General features: G+C 67.2%; 8 protein-coding genes across 8 annotated transcripts; 5 read left to right on the top strand and 3 right to left on the bottom strand.

Moving 5' to 3' along the window:
* Positions 1 to 32: 32 nt before the first annotated feature.
* MICPUN_83437 (predicted protein) lies at positions 33 to 743 on the top strand (the record flags this gene model as incomplete). Its single annotated transcript, XM_002504006.1, has 1 exon — positions 33 to 743. The coding sequence occupies one exon, from the start codon at positions 33 to 35 to the stop codon at positions 741 to 743; it is 711 nt and encodes a 236-aa protein (XP_002504052.1).
* Positions 744 to 852: 109 nt separating this feature from the next.
* MICPUN_60278 (predicted protein) lies at positions 853 to 4,283 on the top strand (the record flags this gene model as incomplete). Its single annotated transcript, XM_002504005.1, has 2 exons — positions 853 to 859; positions 901 to 4,283. The coding sequence occupies 2 exons, from the start codon at positions 853 to 855 to the stop codon at positions 4,281 to 4,283; spliced, it is 3,390 nt and encodes a 1,129-aa protein (XP_002504051.1).
* A 170-nt stretch (positions 4,284 to 4,453) lies between these two features.
* MICPUN_60277 (predicted protein) lies at positions 4,454 to 6,082 on the bottom strand (the record flags this gene model as incomplete). Its single annotated transcript, XM_002503650.1, has 1 exon — positions 4,454 to 6,082. The coding sequence occupies one exon, from the start codon at positions 6,080 to 6,082 to the stop codon at positions 4,454 to 4,456; it is 1,629 nt and encodes a 542-aa protein (XP_002503696.1).
* A 309-nt stretch (positions 6,083 to 6,391) lies between these two features.
* MICPUN_94758 (predicted protein) lies at positions 6,392 to 8,810 on the top strand (the record flags this gene model as incomplete). Its single annotated transcript, XM_002504004.1, has 2 exons — positions 6,392 to 6,461; positions 6,598 to 8,810. 2 exons carry the CDS (start codon positions 6,392 to 6,394, stop codon positions 8,688 to 8,690), a joined length of 2,163 nt encoding a protein of 720 aa, XP_002504050.1. The 3' UTR covers positions 8,691 to 8,810.
* A 99-nt stretch (positions 8,811 to 8,909) lies between these two features.
* MICPUN_60275 (predicted protein) lies at positions 8,910 to 10,232 on the bottom strand (the record flags this gene model as incomplete). The annotated part of the gene is made up of 2 exons (XM_002503649.1): positions 8,910 to 9,536; positions 9,876 to 10,232. The coding sequence occupies 2 exons, from the start codon at positions 10,230 to 10,232 to the stop codon at positions 8,910 to 8,912; spliced, it is 984 nt and encodes a 327-aa protein (XP_002503695.1).
* Positions 10,233 to 10,717: 485 nt separating this feature from the next.
* MICPUN_105874 (predicted protein) lies at positions 10,718 to 12,430 on the top strand (the record flags this gene model as incomplete). The annotated part of the gene is made up of 2 exons (XM_002504003.1): positions 10,718 to 11,080; positions 11,333 to 12,430. 2 exons carry the CDS (start codon positions 10,718 to 10,720, stop codon positions 12,428 to 12,430), a joined length of 1,461 nt encoding a protein of 486 aa, XP_002504049.1.
* A 339-nt stretch (positions 12,431 to 12,769) lies between these two features.
* On the top strand, positions 12,770 to 16,590 carry MICPUN_60273 (predicted protein; the record flags this gene model as incomplete). Its single annotated transcript, XM_002504002.1, has 4 exons — positions 12,770 to 13,165; positions 13,523 to 13,908; positions 14,107 to 14,221; positions 14,443 to 16,590. 4 exons carry the CDS (start codon positions 12,770 to 12,772, stop codon positions 16,423 to 16,425), a joined length of 2,880 nt encoding a protein of 959 aa, XP_002504048.1. The 3' UTR covers positions 16,426 to 16,590.
* A 97-nt stretch (positions 16,591 to 16,687) lies between these two features.
* MICPUN_60272 (predicted protein) lies at positions 16,688 to 17,775 on the bottom strand (the record flags this gene model as incomplete). Its single annotated transcript, XM_002503648.1, has 2 exons — positions 16,688 to 17,455; positions 17,599 to 17,775. The coding sequence occupies 2 exons, from the start codon at positions 17,773 to 17,775 to the stop codon at positions 16,688 to 16,690; spliced, it is 945 nt and encodes a 314-aa protein (XP_002503694.1).
* Positions 17,776 to 17,830: the final 55 nt, after the last annotated feature.

Below are 17,830 nucleotides of genomic sequence, written 5' to 3'. Positions count from 1 at the left end.
CACCCACGGGCGCGCGGCCGCAACGGTTCGCGATGGGCGACGTCAACGACCCGTTCTACCTGGTCAAGGATGAGATCCAGGCCACCGTCGATAAGGTGCGGGGCGTGCTGGAGCGCATGGAGCGCCTCCCCGAGGGCAACAGCGAGCGCCAGCGGTACGCCTCGCAGATCACCAGCGAGTGCGAGAGCGTCCAGTGGCAGCTCGAGGAGCTGGACAGGGCGACCGCGATGGCGGAGCAGGACTTCATGAGGTTCAAGGTGGACGCCAACGAGCTGGCCAGCCGCAAGCGATGGACGGCGGCGACCAAGTCCACCGTCGCGAACGCCGAGCGCGCGGCGAGATCCGTGCTCGACGCGGCGAAGCGACGGGGACCCGCGGGTTTCGACCCGTCCAACGCGAGCGGATACGACCAGGGCATCGCGGCCGCGAACGACGATTACCTGAACCGCGAGGCCGACAACCAGCAGCTGCTGATGCGGAAGCAGGACGCGGATCTGGACGATATCAGCGCCAGCATCCAGCGCCTCGGGCAGGTCGGCCTGACCATCGGCGAGGAACTCGAGACCCAGGGGAAGATGATCGACGAGCTGGAACAGGACGTCGACGGCACCAACAGCAGGCTCGCGGCGGCGCAGCGAAAGATGAACCAGGTGCTCAAGAAGGCGGGAGTCAAGGGGCAGATGTGCATCATCGTGATCCTCACGGCGATCCTCATCATCCTCTTCCTCATCGCGTTCATGTGACCGTCGCTGGGTGCGCGGTGAAGTTTCTCTCAGGTTTCCTACCTAAAATAGCCATAGAAGGTCAATATAGCTTATCGTTAAGGTATTTCCTAACTACCTGACTATTTGTATGTGCCGTCAGTTATCCAAATAGACCTCCTCTCACCCGTCGGCGCAGCCGGTAAACAACGGCGAAGATTCCCGAATTGTTGCGCGCAATTCCAAACCATTCGGGAGAGAGGAGGCGCGGTGGAGCCGGGAAGCGACCCCGGTCTCGCGGAGCGGCGCGTCATGACAGAGCGGGGAGGGCGCGCGAGCCCTCGCGCGGCTCGCATAGCGACGGGCGCGGCTTCGAGGGGCGGAGTCGAGGGCGACGGGTGGGACGACGAATTTCAATTCACGCCCAGGGCGGACGCCTCGCCGAGGAGCTCGGGCAAGCGCACGCCCCCGAGGTCGCCGCGAGGAGGAGCCCCGGCGGGAGGATCTACCCGAATCCTATTCTATCCGACGTCGCCTCGGCCGCGAGGAGACGACGCGCACAGCCCGGCGTCCAGCTCCGGCACCTCGCGCGGGTCCCCCGACGAGAACCAGGACACCTCGCAGATTCCCGGCTCGAGCGGACGCCGGCGGGGCTTCACCGACGGATTCACGCCGCCGAGCGCGGACCCGAACGCGTCGCCGCCCGCGCCCAATCGAGTGTCCGTGTCCCCGTTCGAGCAGCGCAGGAGGCAGGCGCTGCTGGAGAAGCAGCGACGATTCGCGGAGATGATCGGCAGGATCAGGGCGCCCGATTCCCCCGAGCAACCGCCGCCGCCGCCGCGCGCCGACCCCGCGGCGACGACGACGACGACCCCGCGGCGACGTACTCGGATCCTTCCGCGCGACGAGGATGAGACGGATCCGGCGCCGGCGGCGGCGGTGGACGTCAGCACGGACAGCGACGCGTGGACCCCGGTGAGTCGCCGGGATCATCGCCAATCGGGTGAGTCACCGGTCGTGGACTCGTGGGACGAGATCGAGGCTCCCGCGGTGACCCCGCCTGGAGCGCGCCGGCGCCGACAGCCCGGCGACGACCCGTCGTCCCCGTCGTCGTCCCACATGCGCACCCCCGCCGAGGAGCCGCTGGAGCTGAGCCCCGACGACGTCACGAGCGGCGGGACGGGCAGGCGGCTCTCCGAGGATGAGCTCGTGGCGAGGTACAGGGTATTCGCGAGAGACGACGACGACGACGACGACGACGACGACGGAGGGGCGCGGCGGGCCGCGGAGCCGAACCCTCCCTCGTGGCCGTTCAGCAGGAACCCGTCCGGTGGTTCGGACGTCCAAACCGCCGCGTTCTCGCCTCGGGAGCTGGCCGAGATGGCCCCTGGCGGACGCGCGGAATCGCCGGCAAAGTCGCCGCCGCCGCCGCCGCCTGATCGTCTCCTCGCTCCTCCCCGTCCGTCCCCGTCGATCGAACTCCCGGGGGACGATTCGAGCAGCGGCGGGTTCGCGACGCCACAGGGCGTGACGCCCACGAGCGGCGGGGGCGGGCGCATCGAAATCACGACCGAGGACGACGACGGGGACGACGGGGACGGGGCCGGGGAACGCGTCGAATCGAGGAACACTCCGGAGCGCGCGCCGAGCTCGCCCACGACGGCAAACGCCGAGGCCATCGCGGGTAGGTCGCGCGTCCCGCTGACGAGTCGCGCGGCCAAGTTCATGGCGAAGCTGGGCGCCGCGAGGAGGGGAACGGCGGAGGACCGCGCGGACATTCGCAGGCGCCTGGGGCTTCCCGAGGTGGACGAAGGTGCGCGGCGGTCGTTCGCGGAGGAGGAGGACCAACGGGAGGAGGACCGATGGGAGGAGGAACGGGAGGAGGCGGGCCCGTACGCGACGCGCTCGCCCGACCGCAAACCGCGCAGCCTCGCCGGCTCGTGGCTGAGCGACTCGGCGGCGGCGGCGGCGGCGGCGGCGCCTCGGCTGGGGCCCAGCCCGCGGTCCCCGCGCATGCCCAGCATCCGCGAGGAGCCGCCCGGACCCGCCCAAGGCTTGCCCGGTTCGCCCGGTTCGCCCGCCGCCGGTGACGTCGCGTACTCTCCCGCCGCCTCCACGCCGACGCCGCCGAGGACGCCGATGAGACGATTCCAACAAGACGGCGCGAACGGGGAGACGCCGACGAGGAGATCCTACCCGGGCCCCGTGGGAACCAACCCCCCGCGTTCGCCGGCGGGTTCAAACGACGCTGACAAAGCCGCGGCGGCGAGGAAGCTTCTCGCCGCGGCGTCGCCGAGCAAGCGGCAGACACCGCTCGGTGGATCCGTGACGGCCGTGACGTCCGTAACGTCGTCAGCCGCGTCCCCTGTGCCTTCTCCGGGTGGTCACGATCCCGGTAAGGCGGCCGCCGCGAGGAGGATCATGCTCGCGGCGGCGGCCAAGAAGGCGGCGGCGGGCGCAGACGACGGAGCCGGGGACGGAGCCGGGGACGACGAGGAGTTCGGCCTCGACCTCGTCTTCTCTCCCGCGAGCGGCGCGAAGGCGACGGCGGCGACCGCGAGCGGCGGCGGCGGCGGCGGCACAGCTGGAGGCGCGATCGCCGAGCGAGCCGTTTCGGCGCAGCGGCAGCTCGGATTCGCGCAGCCGGATGGGGCGGCGAGCGACTCCGGGAACGAGAGCGCGGCCGGCGTCTACGACTCGGCGTTCGAGTTTAGGTCCCCGAGGCGGCACGAAACGGAGGTTCGCGCGCGGATGGTGCGGCTCAACGAGGTCCCGCCGCCTCCGTCCGTGGCGCCCGCGGCGCACCATCGCGCCGAGGTTTCGAGGTTCGGGGGCGACGCCGCCGACAAGTCACTACAAGTCACTACAAGTCACTACGACGAGGACGCGGCGACGGCGACGGACTACGAGACGGACGCGGGGTACGGAACGGCGATGGACTCTCTTCCTTCGGGGGGAACGTCCGGCGACGCGTCCAATCCGCGCGCGCTTCGCGTCGCGTTGGAGAAGCTCGAGATGCGGCTCGAGGAGGCTGGGTGGGAGAAGGAGGCTCTGGAGACCCGTCTAGCCGAGGCGGAGGCGACGCTGGCGAGGACGGACGCCGTCAACGGGGCGAGGATCTCGCAGCTCTCCGCGGAGGTGCAGCAGAACGACTACCTCAGGCGTTTGTTGAAACGCGCGGAGGAGATGCGAAACGCCGCGAGGATGCAGGCGAAGGAGGCGCGCGTGCGTCTGGAGATTCGCGAGCGGGAGTTGGAAAGTCGGCGGATCGAGATCGATCGCATGGAGGCGGAGCGAGACGGTCTGCGGCGTCGGATACTGACGGAGAAGCGCCGATCCGACGCGATGGAGCGGACGATCGAGGCGCAGAACGACGAGCTGGAGGAGTCGCACGGCAGGCGGGTGACGATGACGCAGCTGGCGGGGCTGCTCGTCTGCTTTTTGGTGATTCTGTGGATGCGGATCAGGTTCGGACCGAGGGAGATTCCCGCCGTCGAGCCGCCGCCGCCGTCGAACATCAGGACCATCGAGTTCGGTCGCCGGGTAGGGACGCACACGCCCCTGCGCAAGCCGGATCCGTGATCGGAAGTCGCGTAGACTCGCGAGACGACGACGCGGGTTTGTCACTCAACTTAGCAAAGGTACCGAGGTACCTTCGAAGGTACGAAGGTATAAATTTAGCCCACTTCCAAAAGGGAAACTACAACACGTGTCGAGCGACGACCAAAAAAGAATCCTGCTTTGGGATTCGATCATGGTTTTCCGACGCCCAGGGGCTTCACGTCCTCGATGGGCCCGGACCTGATGAAGTCCGCCCAGTAGTCCGGCAGCAGCAGCGCCATGATGTGCGGCTCCGTGTTCCTCTCGAGCGCAACCTCCAGCGTCACGCACTCCCTAAGCAGCTTCTCCAAACCCCTTCGAACCTTCGAGAACAGCGGACCGAGGGTCTGCGCCGCGCGCTCGGCGTCCGGCGGCGACAGCCACAGGTGATCGCGAAGCGCCGGAAGCGACCCCGACGTCGCCCCCGCGAGCGAGCGCATCTGCGTCGTGAGCACCTCTCGCAAGGAGCTCGCCTCGGCGGCGAGGGCGCGGCACTCCTCTGGGTCGCCGTCCGCCCTGCACGCGCGGCCGAACAACCCCGCGAGGAGGTACTGCACCTGTTCCACGCCCCTGTCCTGCGCCAGCCTCTCGAGGATCCAGTCCCTGATCATCTGGCACTCGCTGGGGCGCTGCCACAGGATGTTGGCCAGCAGCAGGCAGTCGAATTCGCTCACCGCTTTACGCCCGTTCGTGTACGCGCACACCCTCAGGAGGGCAACCGACTTGACCAAGCGCCTGTCCGAGACGTACACCGGGGGCTCGCACTTGTCCTGAAGGAACGCGCGGAGGTCCACGATCAGGTCCACGACGGAGTTCGGGACGTCCACCGAAGCCTCCGCCGCGCTCCTGACGCCTTGGAAATCGTTCACGGAGAGGGAGAGTTTTGCCTCGGTGGTGACGTCATCCTTGGTCTCCTTGGTGGGCAGGGCGCCGCCGGAGAGACCTCGGGTCTGGAGGAGACCCGCGAGGGACCCGGCGGAGACCTGCTCCACGGACGATCGCAGGAGGAATCGATCGTAGAGCGCGTCGAGCTCCTCGGATTCCGGGAGTTCGTTGGATGCGCCGACGAGGCAGAGCAACGGAACTTTGACCCGTTCGTTGCCGTTGTCGAAGAGCCTCTCGTTGAGGATGGTGAGGAGGGAGTTGAGGATGGCGGAGTTGGCCTTGAAGACCTCGTCGACGAACGCCACGGTGGCGGTGGGGAGGTAGCCGTCCGTCTGCCTGACGTACTGGTCGTTCTCGAGACCGCGCATGGACAAGGGGCCGAAGAGCTCCTCCGGAACGGAGAACCTGGTGAGCAGGCGCTCGAAGAACGACGCGCCGCCGCACACCGCGCTGAGCCTGCGGCCGAGCTCGGACTTGGCGGTGCCGGGCGGACCGAGCAGGAGGAGGTGCTCGCCGCAAAACGCGGCGAGGAGGAGCAATCGCACCTCCGTCTCGCGCTCGACGAGTCCGGACTCGAGCGATCGGGTCGCCGCGCGGATCTTCTTCGCGAGCTCGGGGGGCGCGCCGGACGCGGGGGCCTGGTCGTCGCCGTCGGTCGCGTCGCCCTCGCCCGCCAGGATCGGCGCCAGGATCTCCTCCACCTTGGCCTTGACGCTGTTCTCCTCGACGCTGATGAGCGCATCCTGCTCTCGCTGCTTTGTTTTCCAGTCCGGCTCGGCGGATGACCTCCTGACCACGGACGCGCCGCGGGAAGGGCGCCGGCCGGACGCGATGGACCGGCGGCTGGACGCCGCCGGGCACGCGCCGGGGATCGCTCGCACGACGGAAGAGGCCATCGTCGATGAGCGTTCTGACGCGATGGGCGGACACGTCGCGCGCCCCTTTCCCTTTGGATAGGTTTTTCGCGCGCTCGACTTGATCTCGGTTTTGTGACTGGCTCCCGTAGCGCCAGTTGTCGGGATGATCGAACGTATGAGAAGCAGTCTGGTTTTCCAGCCCAACAAAAGAGTCCGATGCCCCGAGGCTTCCTCGTCACCACGTCGTTGTTGATTGGGTTCTCCACTCGTCCGCGCGCGCGTATGTATCCGCAGCCTCACCAAGAGACGGCGTCCCGACCTCCCATGGCTCGTACATCCCCGGTGTCCATGGAGATCAGGGACGGCGTCGCCCTGATCTCCATGAGCAACCCGCCCGTGAACGCGCTCGCCATTCCCGGTGCGCGCCGCGCCGAAACCCTCCCTCGGATTTCGCCCTTTTTCGTCCCGGCGGATAATTCCGGGTAACAACGCGCGCCCGCCGCCCTCCCGGACCTTCGCTGACGCGCCAGTCCCGCCCGACCCCGACGTCGCAGTGCTCGAGGGCATCGAGGCCCAGGTCAAGGCCGCGCAGGCCGACTCCGGAGTCCGCGCCATCGTCATCACGGGCTCCCGCGGCAAGTTCTCCGGAGGCTTCGACATCACTCAGCTCAAGGCGCGCACCGAAGGCAAGCCCGTCCGGAACATGTCCGACTTTAACGGCGTCCTCAACTCCATCGTCGAGGCCGGACCCAAGCCCACCGTCGCCGCGATCGAGAACCTCGCCCTGGGCGGAGGTCTCGAGGTCGCCATGGCGTGCAACGCGCGCGTCGCGACCCCAAAGGCGCAGCTGGGATTGCCCGAGCTGCAGCTGGGAGTCATCCCGGGGTTCGGCGGCACGCAGCGCCTGCCCAGACTCGTGGGCCTACCCAAGGCGCTGGAAATGATGCTCAAGTCCAAGCCCGTCAAGGCGGAGGAGGCGCTCAAGCTCGGGCTCGTCGACGCCATCGTCCCGGCCGATCAGCTCATCGCCAAGGCGACACAGCTGGCGAAGGACATCGCGGACAAGAGGATCCCCCGAAAGATGGCGTCCTTCGACTCGGCGAAGCTTCCCGCCGACGAGGCGATGGCGAAGAAGGTATTCGCGGGCGCCAGGCGCCAGGCCAAGCGCGTGAAGCACCTGATGCCCCACCCTTGGCTCTGCCTCGACGCCGTGGAGACGGGCGTCACGAAGGGCTCCGTCGCGGGTCTCGCGTCGGAGCAGGACGCGTTTGCAAAGGCGGTGTCGTCGCGAGCGTGCAAGGGACTGGTCCACTTTTTCTTCGCCTCGCGCTCCACCGCCGCCGTTCCCGGGGTCACGGACGTTGGTCTCAAGCCCAGGGCCACGAAGTGCGTCGCGGTCGTTGGCGGAGGGTTGATGGGCAGCGGCATCGCCACCGCGTGCGCGCTCAGCGGCGTGAGGGTGCTGCTGAAGGAGATCAACCAGAAGTTTCTGGACGCGGGCATGGCGAGGGTCAGGGCTAACCTCGCGTCCAACGTCAAGAAGGGACGGATGACGTCGCAAAAGGCGGACGCCATCTATTCCCTGTGCACGCCGTGCCTCACGTACGATAAGTTCAAGGAGGCGGACATGGTCATCGAGGCGGTGATCGAGAACCTGGACCTGAAGCAGAAGATCTTTGCCGACTTGGAGCGAAGCTGCAGATCGGACTGCATCCTCAGCACCAACACCAGCACCATCGACATCACCAAGGTGGCGTCTAAGATGCGAAACCCCGAGCGGATCCTCGGCGCTCACTTCTTCTCCCCGGCGCACGTCATGCAGCTCTTCGAGATCATCCGCACCGACGCCACCCCGCCCCAGGTGTTGGTGGACGCGCTGGGACTCTCCAAGCAGATCAAGAAGACGCCCGTCGTCGTCGGTAATTGCACCGGGTTCGCCGTCAACCGCGTGTTCTTCCCGTACACCATGTCGGCGTGCCTCCTCGTCGACCTCGGCCTGGATCCGTACGCCATCGACAACGCGATTCGCGCCTTTGGCATGCCAATGGGCCCGTTCCGACTGGGCGACCTCGTGGGCCACGACGTGGGCGTTCACGTCGGACAGAACTTTATCGACGATTTCCCCTTAAGGGTGTACGAGTCTAAACTCATCCCGGGTCTGATGAAGTCCGGACGCATGGGCGAAAAGAGCGGCAAGGGTTTCTACGTCTACGACGCCAAACGAGCCGCCACGCCCGACCCCGAGGGCATCGCGGCGCTGCTTCACGCGTCGAGAGCCGCCGCGTCGGGCCGGTTCAAGCGATCCACGTCCGGCGAGTTACTGGCGATGACCGCCGACGACATCGCCGAGATGATATTCTTCCCCGTCGTCAACGAGGCGTGCAGGTGCCTGGCGGAGGGCGTCGTCGTTCGAGCGAGTGACCTCGACGTCGCGTCCATCCTCGGCATGGGCTTTCCCCCGTTTAGGGGCGGCGTCGTGCACTGGGCGGACCAGGTGGGCGCCGGGCGCATCGCGGCGCGGCTTCGGGAGTGGTGCACGGCGTACGGCGGGATCTACCAGCCGTGCCCGTACCTCGAGGACTGCGCGGTGCAGGGGCGGTCGCTGGCGGAGGGGCCGCTGAGGGGCCCGGATAGGTCCAAGCTGTGAGTGAACGCGACACGACTGGCGCGAGTAGTGACGGGAGCCGCCCGACCACCGAGGCCGGCCCCGGACAAAGTCAGCGGACGAGATCGCGACGCGCTTGTAACATACGACGCATTTGCATTCAACGTCTCGTCGAATACGATGAGCGTCACCTACAATCGAGGCTCGATTTCTCCCATTTGTTTGAAAAAAATGCCCTCGTCAAAGATGCCCTCGTCTCTGTCACCCGCACCCCACCGCCGCGCCCAGCGCCACCGCCACCGCCGCCGCGAGCGTGATCTGAACCGCGTTGACGACGTCGTTCGTCAGCCACTCGAACCCGGCCTCGCCCTGCGTCGTCGCGCCGAGCCACGACTCCGCCGTGGTCGCGACGAACGCGGCTAACGTCGCGATCAACGCTCCGGTCAGATCCACCTGGCCCGCCGCCGCCGCCACGCCCGCGAACCCCAGGCTCGCGCCGATCCCCGCGACCGTCCCCTCCAGCGACACCGCGCCCTCCGTCCCCCGGGGCACGCTGCGGAAAGGGGGCGTCGACATGTACGTGGTCTTTCCGTACGCCTTGCCCACCTCGCTCGCGGTGGTATCGCTCAACTTGCTGCAGAAGCTGGCGACGAAGCCGAGCCTCCACAGGTTTTCGCCGGGGCCGACGCCGGCGAGGGCGAGGCACGCGCACGCGATCCCCGCGATGCCGCTGCCCCAGACGCTGCCGACGCCTCTGCGACCGCCCCTGGCCTCGGCGATGCCCTCGGCCTGTTTCTGCTCCAGCTTGATCTTGGTCACCGCGCTGCCAAAGACAAAGTAGAGGCACACGAGCGCGTACCCGCGCACTCCGAACGCCGCCATCACCGTCTGTAATTGCGTTGTGGGTGAGTACGCGTGAGTGAGTTGTGGTGTTTCAACGCGTGGGGCACGGGTTCGGAAACGACGGGCTCGGGTGATGAACGGGACGCGTTCGGGGGCTCGCTCGTTCGTTCGCGGCGGAATCGGATATCTGTTCATTGTCACTCCATCTGCGGCCCTCCCGGCGGCGAACAACACCGCCGGGTTGCAGCGCCAGTCGGAAGTATCTGTTGTCCTGGTTCATCGTCACGTTCCGCGCGCGCGCCGGGAAAGCCCTCGGGGGATCGCTCGTTCGATCGACAGGGGGAAGCGGGGGAGAGAAGGGAGGCGAAAGGGGCTCGCGCGCACCGTGCCGAGGAACCACGAGTTGATGACGCCCGGCCACGTCAGTCCCTTCAGCAGCACCTTGATCCCCCCGGTGAAAACGACAGTGTTCGCCGCCGCCGCGGGCACCAAACCCGGGCTGGGATTGACCAGGAACGCGGGGATCTCCTCCACGAACGGCGGAAGCGCTCGGGCCCCCGTGAGCGATCGGCTCGTTCGACGACGACGAGGCAAAACCGCAGCCCGGGGCGCTCCGCTGCTCCGAGTGCCCACCCGCCGCTCGGGAACGGCCGGGTCGACGCGCTCTCTTCCCGCGGACCGCACCGCCGGGGTCGGGCGGCGGCATTGCACCGTCGTTCCCGGGACCGAGATCGTCGTCATCGAACGCCCGCCTCGGTGTCCGGCGAACGCGCGCCGAGCGACCGTGGCGCCTCGGACGACCGAGGAAAACATATAAGCCAAACTGTGCCGCCCACACCTTCCGCCGATGGCACAGATAACGAGACGACGGTTCGTAGTCTCCGAATGGCGAGAAGGTGAGGAGGAATCTTCTTTTTTCGCCGGGATGGTGTTATTTCTGGTTAACGAACCGCCCGATCCGTCGTCAACAATGAATTGCGCTCCGAGGGTAGACCTGTCGTCAGTCGCCGGATTTGGCAGCATTCCCCGAGGGGGAACCAAATAAAATCTTTGCAAATCCGGGGTTATCCTAAATTGCAAAACTTCAAATTCGTATGGCAATCAGTCAGGGACCATCGACCCGTTGGCCAATTTTGAATAACCCGGCCGGGGCGTAATTGCGACGCGCCCGCGCCCCTCGCGCACTCAGCTCGCGCCCCGCGCCCGACCCACCCGCGTCAGTAAAGATGGTAAAGTCTGAGTTTCGCATGTTCGTGCGGACTGCGCCCCAGGCGGAGCTCAAGAAGCGCAAGGGGCTCAAGACCTTCACCGCCGAGGACGGCGAGCAGGTTCCCCACGAGGCTCTGAAGGACGCGAAGGTCGTGGTCCACGCCGAGTCCTACTACCCCTACCAGAAGGACATCTCGCTCAGGCTGGCGGACGCCAAGGATCCGGAGGGTTCACTCACGGGCAGCGTCATGCTCAAGGCCGAGACCGACGGCGTGTGCGAGTACGCCGACGACTTCGAGGTGGCAGCGCTCGCCGAGGCGAACGATTCCCTTACCGAGATCGGTCTGCCCACCATTCCCACCAAGTACACCCTCGTTAAGGTGCGTATCTGGCCTACCCCGGCCTTGGAAAGAAGTATCGAACGCTTTTGAATGTTTCGGGACACTAGCGGGCGGCGGCGCGCTCGGTCTTCATCGCGGGAGGCCCCCGCTCGGCGACCGCCACATCGAACAAATTCAAAGCGCGGCCAAAAAATACCGTTTTTCCAACTTTTGGGCGAAATTTTGCCGAGTGGCTCTTCGTCGCACCCCAGACTCTGACCGTCGTCCTCTCCCCGCCTTAACCCGAAACAGATCACCGGCAAGAAGAGGGAGGTCAAGGTCGACCCCAAGATTGCCAAGAAGCTCAAGGTTGAGTACTGGAACGCCACCGTGAACGTCATCAAGACGGCGCACGGCCGAGGCCGAGGCGGCGAGCTGGTGGAGGAATGGACCATCTGCGCGCTGAAGGGCGACAAGAAGTCGGTGGCCGCCGCGATGCCCGAGTTCAAGGAGGCGTGCCTGAGCATCATGGGTAAGGGTACCGGTAAGCTCCCGGCGTGCATCACGTGCGGGTTCGCGGAGTTTATCACCAAGATTGCCGGCTGCGTCAAGCCCCCGAGCATCGAGATCAAGAACCGCGCCGCCCCCGGCGACCCTCCGCTCCACATCCAGAAGAAGAAGCGCAAGGCGGGAGACGTTCCCGCCGGCGACGCGGACGACCTCCCTCTGAATAAGCTGCAGAAGCAAGTCCTCCCCTACTCGGGAAAGAAGCGCGGGCCCAAGTCCAAGGCTGAGAAGGCTCTCGCGGCGATGGCCGCGGGCGCCGCCGACGACGTTCCCCTGCTCTTCATGCTTCCCAAGAAGCCCATGCCCGTCCTTCCCAAGAGGCCCCCGAAGAAGGACAAGCCGCCCCCCAAGCCCAAGAAGCTTCCGTACCCCGGAAAGAAGCGCGGGCCCAAGACCAAGGCGGAGAAGGCGGCCATGGCGGCCGCCGCCGCCGCGGAGGCGGAGGCGGACGACGAGATCTCTCTGATTGACCTCGCCAAGAAGAAGATCCCGTACACTGGCAAGAAGCGCGGGCCGAAGACCAAGGAGGAGAAGGCGGCCATGGCGGCGGCGGCCGCCGCCGCGGGCGATGACGTCACTCTCGCGGCACTCGCCGCCAAGAAGCCCTACACCGGCAAGAAGCGCGGGCCCAAGACCAAGGCGGAGAAGGCTGCCATGGCGGCGGCGGCGGAGAAGAATGACGAGTTGCCCCTCTCCTCCATGATCAAGTCCCCCAAGAAGCGGGGACCCAAGCCCAAGGGCGCGACGGCGGACGCGACGACCCCGCCGCCCAAGAAGAAGGTGGCTCAATCGGGCCCGAAGAAGTCCGGCAAGAAGGTCATGGGTTCCCTCGGAGACGAGTAGGCGCGAATGGCGATGATGGACGAGAGCGGCGGCGGCCGGGTGGCGGAGCGCGTAGTGTAAAGAGCTTTTTCTCGAGAGGCCCGCGCGGCGAGAAGACGGCGAGGCGCGGTCGTCGATGACGGCTATTCGACGATTGATGACACGAGTGCATTGTAAATTCAGATCAATTCAACGAGGAGAGTAGCGCTACTCGCGCCTGGGTCCAGCTTTTCGCCGAGGCGGTGACTTTGGTGGAATCTGGTTTCCTCGACAATTTTCCTCGACTCGGAATCGGCGAATCATGATTCGTCAAGAATTGCGTTATCGCCGGAACCATGTTTTTCGGGTTGGGATGGAAGGATGGGGGAGTCAGGCTCGAATCCGTGTGCTTTTTGTTCGACCCGCGCTGGAAACCAACCTCGAATCCCACAAACACGGTTCGTTTCGCACAGCGTTGACGATCTCTGCCAATCAAGCACGCCGGACAGGGAGCGGGGGAGTCGAAAATTTGAATTTTCGATCCTCGCGGCTTCCCGCCTGTTTCGGTCGATTGTCTCGGAGGTCCCGCCTGTCACCTCGACCGTCATTACTTCGGGCACCGCGACCGGCTTTCCGCACGCGCGCGCGGCATCGCCGATGTCTCCGAACGAGGAGATGACCCAAGCATCGCGTCCCAAGCGTCCCGCCGCGGGCACCGCCGTCAGCAGCGCGGCGGCGGCCGCGGGAACCAGGCTGAGACGCCCCGCTCCGAGCAAGGTGCGCGCGGAAAAATCGAGACCAAAAGAAACCCTCTGTTTACGGGACCTGCAACGCGATGGTCAGCGTGGGGACGGGGCGTCCGTGAGGGCCGCGCGATCGTCCCCCGGGGTTCAAACGCGCGTAAACCGTCGTGGGAGTATCCCTCGGACGCGTCTCGACGGTTTTCCGGCGCGTTCGCGGCCCTGACACGCGCCGCGCGCGTCCCATTTCGGAGTTTCCCGCGCGTCCGAGCATCGGCTTTCTCCCCGCCGGGCCAAGGCTCCCGCCCGCCGCGCTCATCTGCCGCAATGCTCCGTCGCGACCGCTCCGACGCCTGACATTCCGCCCCAATCGCCTTCCAAACTCACGTATTAGGACATCGAGGCCGGTCCGCAGCAGCAGAAGCGCCGCGCCGCGCCCGCCGAGGCCGTCTCCGACCGCTCCGACGACACCGGCATCGACGCCACGGACAACACCGCGGGCGACCCCGCGGGCGCCATGGCGGTGCCGGAGACCGCCGGCAAGCGCGACAAGCGCGCCGCCGCCAAGTCGTCCAAGACGGAGCTCGCGTCCGCCAAGTCCTCCAAGACTGCCGCGGATAAGGCGTCCGATTCCGACGACGTCGCGCCCGTCCCCAAGGCGACCAAGCCGAGCGGCAAGTCCGGCACCGCTTCCAAGGTTGCCACCGCGACCAAGGCTGGCGGAAGGACCGCCGCGAGCGAAGAGCCCGCGAGGACTCGACCCACGAACAACCAGCTCCTGTGAGTGATCCCGGCCCGGCCCGTCGTTCGTTGCCCCCGCGCTCTTCTCCCCGCGCGCCGCGCGCGCCCGATCGCACGCGCGATCGGGGGCGCGCGCGACGCGAGCCACGCGCGAGAGGTCGTCGCCCGAATGTCGCATTTGCGCTGACTGACGCTCCGTTGCCCACCCAAATCATCGCCCGATCGATCGTCGCGCAGGTACAAGGCGAGGTTCAACTGGGATCACTACCCGCACCCGATGATCCCGGGCGCCAGGGAGACCCTCCCGGACGAGACCCACGGATGCGCGTCCGTCACGTCCGCCTTCCTCCAGGTGAGCCCCGCGCACCGCCCCGATCGCGCGCGCGCACTCGCCCGCCACCGCCTTTTCGCGCCCAAATCTCGCGGCGCTTCCGAAACGTAGGCTACAAACACCCGCGCGTGCCGGGCACGAGACGTCTCGCGCCTTCACTCTTTCCAAATCCCGCTTCCCCGTACCCGCGACTGACCGCCGCGCCCCTCGCGCCCCCCTCCCACCCCGTGATTAACACTCAGGTGCTCAAGGCGATCCATACCGCGGAGCTCTCGCGCCGGGACGGCGGCCGCAACGTCCTCAAGCTCCTCTCCGTCAACACCCGCCGAACGAAAGTCGTCGCGTTGTCCACTGGGACGCACCGAGTGCCCGACGAGCTTCGCCGACACCAACTCGCCGACGAGGAAGGAAACGAGTACTCCACCAACCTCGACCGCAACAGGTACGGCAACGACGACCAGTACCTCTTCACCGTCATCAAGTTCAACCTGGAGGCGCTCGGGCTGTGCCCGCTCATCGCGCAGGTTGAGATCATCGACGCCAAAGCCGCAAAGGAGGAGTGCGTGCTGGTGGTTAAGGTTCCCGACGCGGGGTGCGCGTGCGACGGGAACTGCGTCAACGGCGTCCGCGACGGCGTGCACGTCGCCGCGCGCGAGATTGTCGGCGGGTCCGCGGCGCAGCGCGAGAGCGTGGCGCGCAGCAACGAGCAGAGCGCCAGGCGCGCGAGGGAGTCGGGCTCGGGTGGGGCCAAATCGGGCGACGCGAAGACGCCGAGGGCGAATCAGACGAAGGAGCAGTGGAGGGTTCCCACGACGCCGATGTCCCCGATGAAGCGCAACGCGTCCGCCGGGGACGCCGGCGGGATGGGGATGCTCCTCGACGCCCTGACGCAGGTTGGCGGCATGCCGCCGCCGTCGCCGCTGCACCTGCGATCGCCCCCGCACGGCGCCAACGTCGCGGGGAGGAGGGCGTCGTTTTTGTCCGGGGGCGCGAACATGGCGGCGGCGTCACCGTCCATGCGACCGGCGGCGGCGGCGATGTCCGCGCTCTGCGCCTCCGCCCCGCCCAGCGTGGACAGGGACGCGGTGTCGCACATGGGCGGCGTCGGGGGCGTGGCGCAAGCGGCGGCGGCTGCGGCGGCGGCGGCGCAGTACTACGGCCTCGCCGCCGCGGGCCAGAGCAACGCGCAGGCGCAGCTCCTCGCCATCCAGCAGCACCACGAGCAGCAGCAGCTGCTCTTCCAGTCTCCGCCGCTCATGCAGAAGTTTGCCGCCGCGGCCGCCGGCCTCGCGCCCGCCCCGGGTAATTGCGCGAACGACTTTTCTGTCCGACGCGCCACTCCGGAGACGTTGGCGAACGAATCTGTCCTCGAGGAGCTGGTGGAGCGTGAGCGGGGCGAGGCGGCGGCGGCGCGCGCGGCGGAGGCCAAGGCGAACGCCCGCGTCGCGGAGCTCGAGCGCGAGCTCGCGGAGCTTTCGAAGAAGGACGAGGAGGACGCGAGCACGGAGGAGGACGGAGCGGCCAAGGCAAAGGCGGAGAAGGCGGAGAGAACGGCGGAGGCTGTGGCGAGGGAGGATTTCGCGCACAGGCTCGTGGCTCTCGAGGAGGAGATCGCCGCGTTCGGCGCGAGGGCGGAGGCGGCGGCGAGGAACGCGGGCACGGCTCCAGCCGGCGGCGACGCGATGACGGCGCTGTACGTCGCGGAGGCGAGGGCGCACGCCCGCGCGCTCGTGAGAGTCGCCAGGCTGGAAGCCACCGCCGCTCTCGCTTCTTCGAAGGGGGAAAACGCCGAGGAGAACGCCAGCCGCGAGGAGACGATCGCTCGCGCCAAGGAGGAGGCCGGCCCGGAGGAAGGGGCGGCCCTCGAGGCGTCCCCCGGAGAGCCCGATGGCGGCGACCCGGAGAGCCCCGCGGCGAGCCCGGCGGTGGAGAACGTCGCGTCGCTGGCCGCCGCCGCGGAGGCTGAGAAGCGGGCGCGCGACGACGACGCCGGGTTTTTTGAGCCGCCACCCCCCGCCAAGCGACGGGCCACCGAGACGGACGCCGTCAAGGCGGCGACCAAGGCGGCGACCAAGGCGGCGGCGGCGGCGGCCGGTGCGGTGGGGACCGGCTACGCCCCACCGACCACTCCCGCGCTCGCGGACAATGGCGTCAACGGCCGCGACGGCGTCCTTTCCCCGGATCAGCCCGCGCAGGCTCTCCACTTTGCCGCCGCTGCGCGCTGAGGGGGAGCGCGCTTTTTGACCGGCGGGAGAGGGGCGCCCGGCGCAACGCTCGCCCGACGGACGACGCGGCGAGAATGACGTAGCACCCCGCGGGACAGTGTACAGCGGAGAGAGTCCCCAGACACCTTACGATGTTGTTGAAATGTTCAAGTCTTGATGTGTGATGACCCCGCGAGTTGCTACGATGAATTTTGTTGACACGTGATGAGTGCTGGTCGCTATTGTCGCCATCGCCGTTGGCCAGTGCCGGTGCCGGCCAACGTTATTTCGCCTTGTGTGACGACGCGCCGTGCTGGTCCAGGGCCGTTATGTTCTCCAAACCCTTGAAGAGCTCGGGGAGATGCGCGTTTGTCACCTTCATCCGCTCAAAGTTCACCTTTCGTTTTTTCTTCGCCTTTGCCCGCTTCCTCCCGCCGCCCTCCTCGTCCGAATCGTGCCCCGTCGGCCGCGCCGCGCGCCTCGGCGCCGGCTCGTGTCCCGCCTTCCGCAGCGCGGCGTCGAACTCGTTGTCGTGCTCCGGTATCGGCACGGCGTGAAACAGCGCCGCCATGTCGTCGTCCACCTCGCACTCGTATCGCTCATCCACGGGATAGAGCACCCGCTCCCGGGTCTCCGCGTTCGTTAACATCAGCACCAGGCCCTCCGCGATGAGCGCCTCGCAGTCGTCCACCGCGCCCGTGTACGCGTCCGTCACGTCGTCCATCAAGACGCCGTCCGGCATCTTCGTCACCAGCTCGAGCATCTCGCGCTTGCCCTCGAAAACGTGCTTGGGTTTGTACGAGATGGTCGGCTCCATCCTCGTGCGTCTCTCGTGCACCCCCTGCTGGATCTTCGGGTTGTGTGTGAGCATATCCCACAGCTCCGGGTCGGAGCACGAGAAGCCGAGCTCGTTGTGCAGCTCCGCGACGGTGAAGTTGGCGCGCGTGGTGTTGAGGAGGTCCAGGACGCGCTTCTGCTTCATGAGGATGCTGTTGGGGACGTTGCGGGGGGGTTCGCGCGGGGCGTTCGACTGCGCGGCGCGCTCTCGCTCCTGTGGGACGACGGGTGGGGCGCGGACGCGATGAAATCAGAGAAACGCGGGCGACGGGCGGGGCAGATTCCGGGGCGCGGACGAAGGAACGGGCCGTGGGAACCCTATTTTACGTTCGCGAGGATCGAGGGACTCGCACGCACCCTGCGCTCCGCAGCCTCAGCCTCGGCCATCGCCTTGAGGCGCTCCGCCTTCGCGCCGGCGCTGGACTTCTCCCTGCTGTTGGCCACATCTATCTGGATCTGCGCAGCCTGCTGCTGGACCTTCTGGAACTTGGCGAGCGCCGCGTCCAGCGCGGACGCCTTGCGTTTGCCGCTCATCGAGCGCCCGGAGAAGTGAGTCCTCCGAGCACCGGGCTCTGCGTTTTGCCAACAG

Source organism: Micromonas commoda, chromosome 7, assembly GCF_000090985.2.
Source record: "Micromonas commoda chromosome 7, complete sequence".
Classification (NCBI taxonomy): Eukaryota; Viridiplantae; Chlorophyta; class Mamiellophyceae; order Mamiellales; family Mamiellaceae; genus Micromonas; species Micromonas commoda.
The sequence above is the reverse complement of the archived record's forward strand: the minus strand, read 5'-3'. Positions and strand labels throughout refer to the sequence as shown.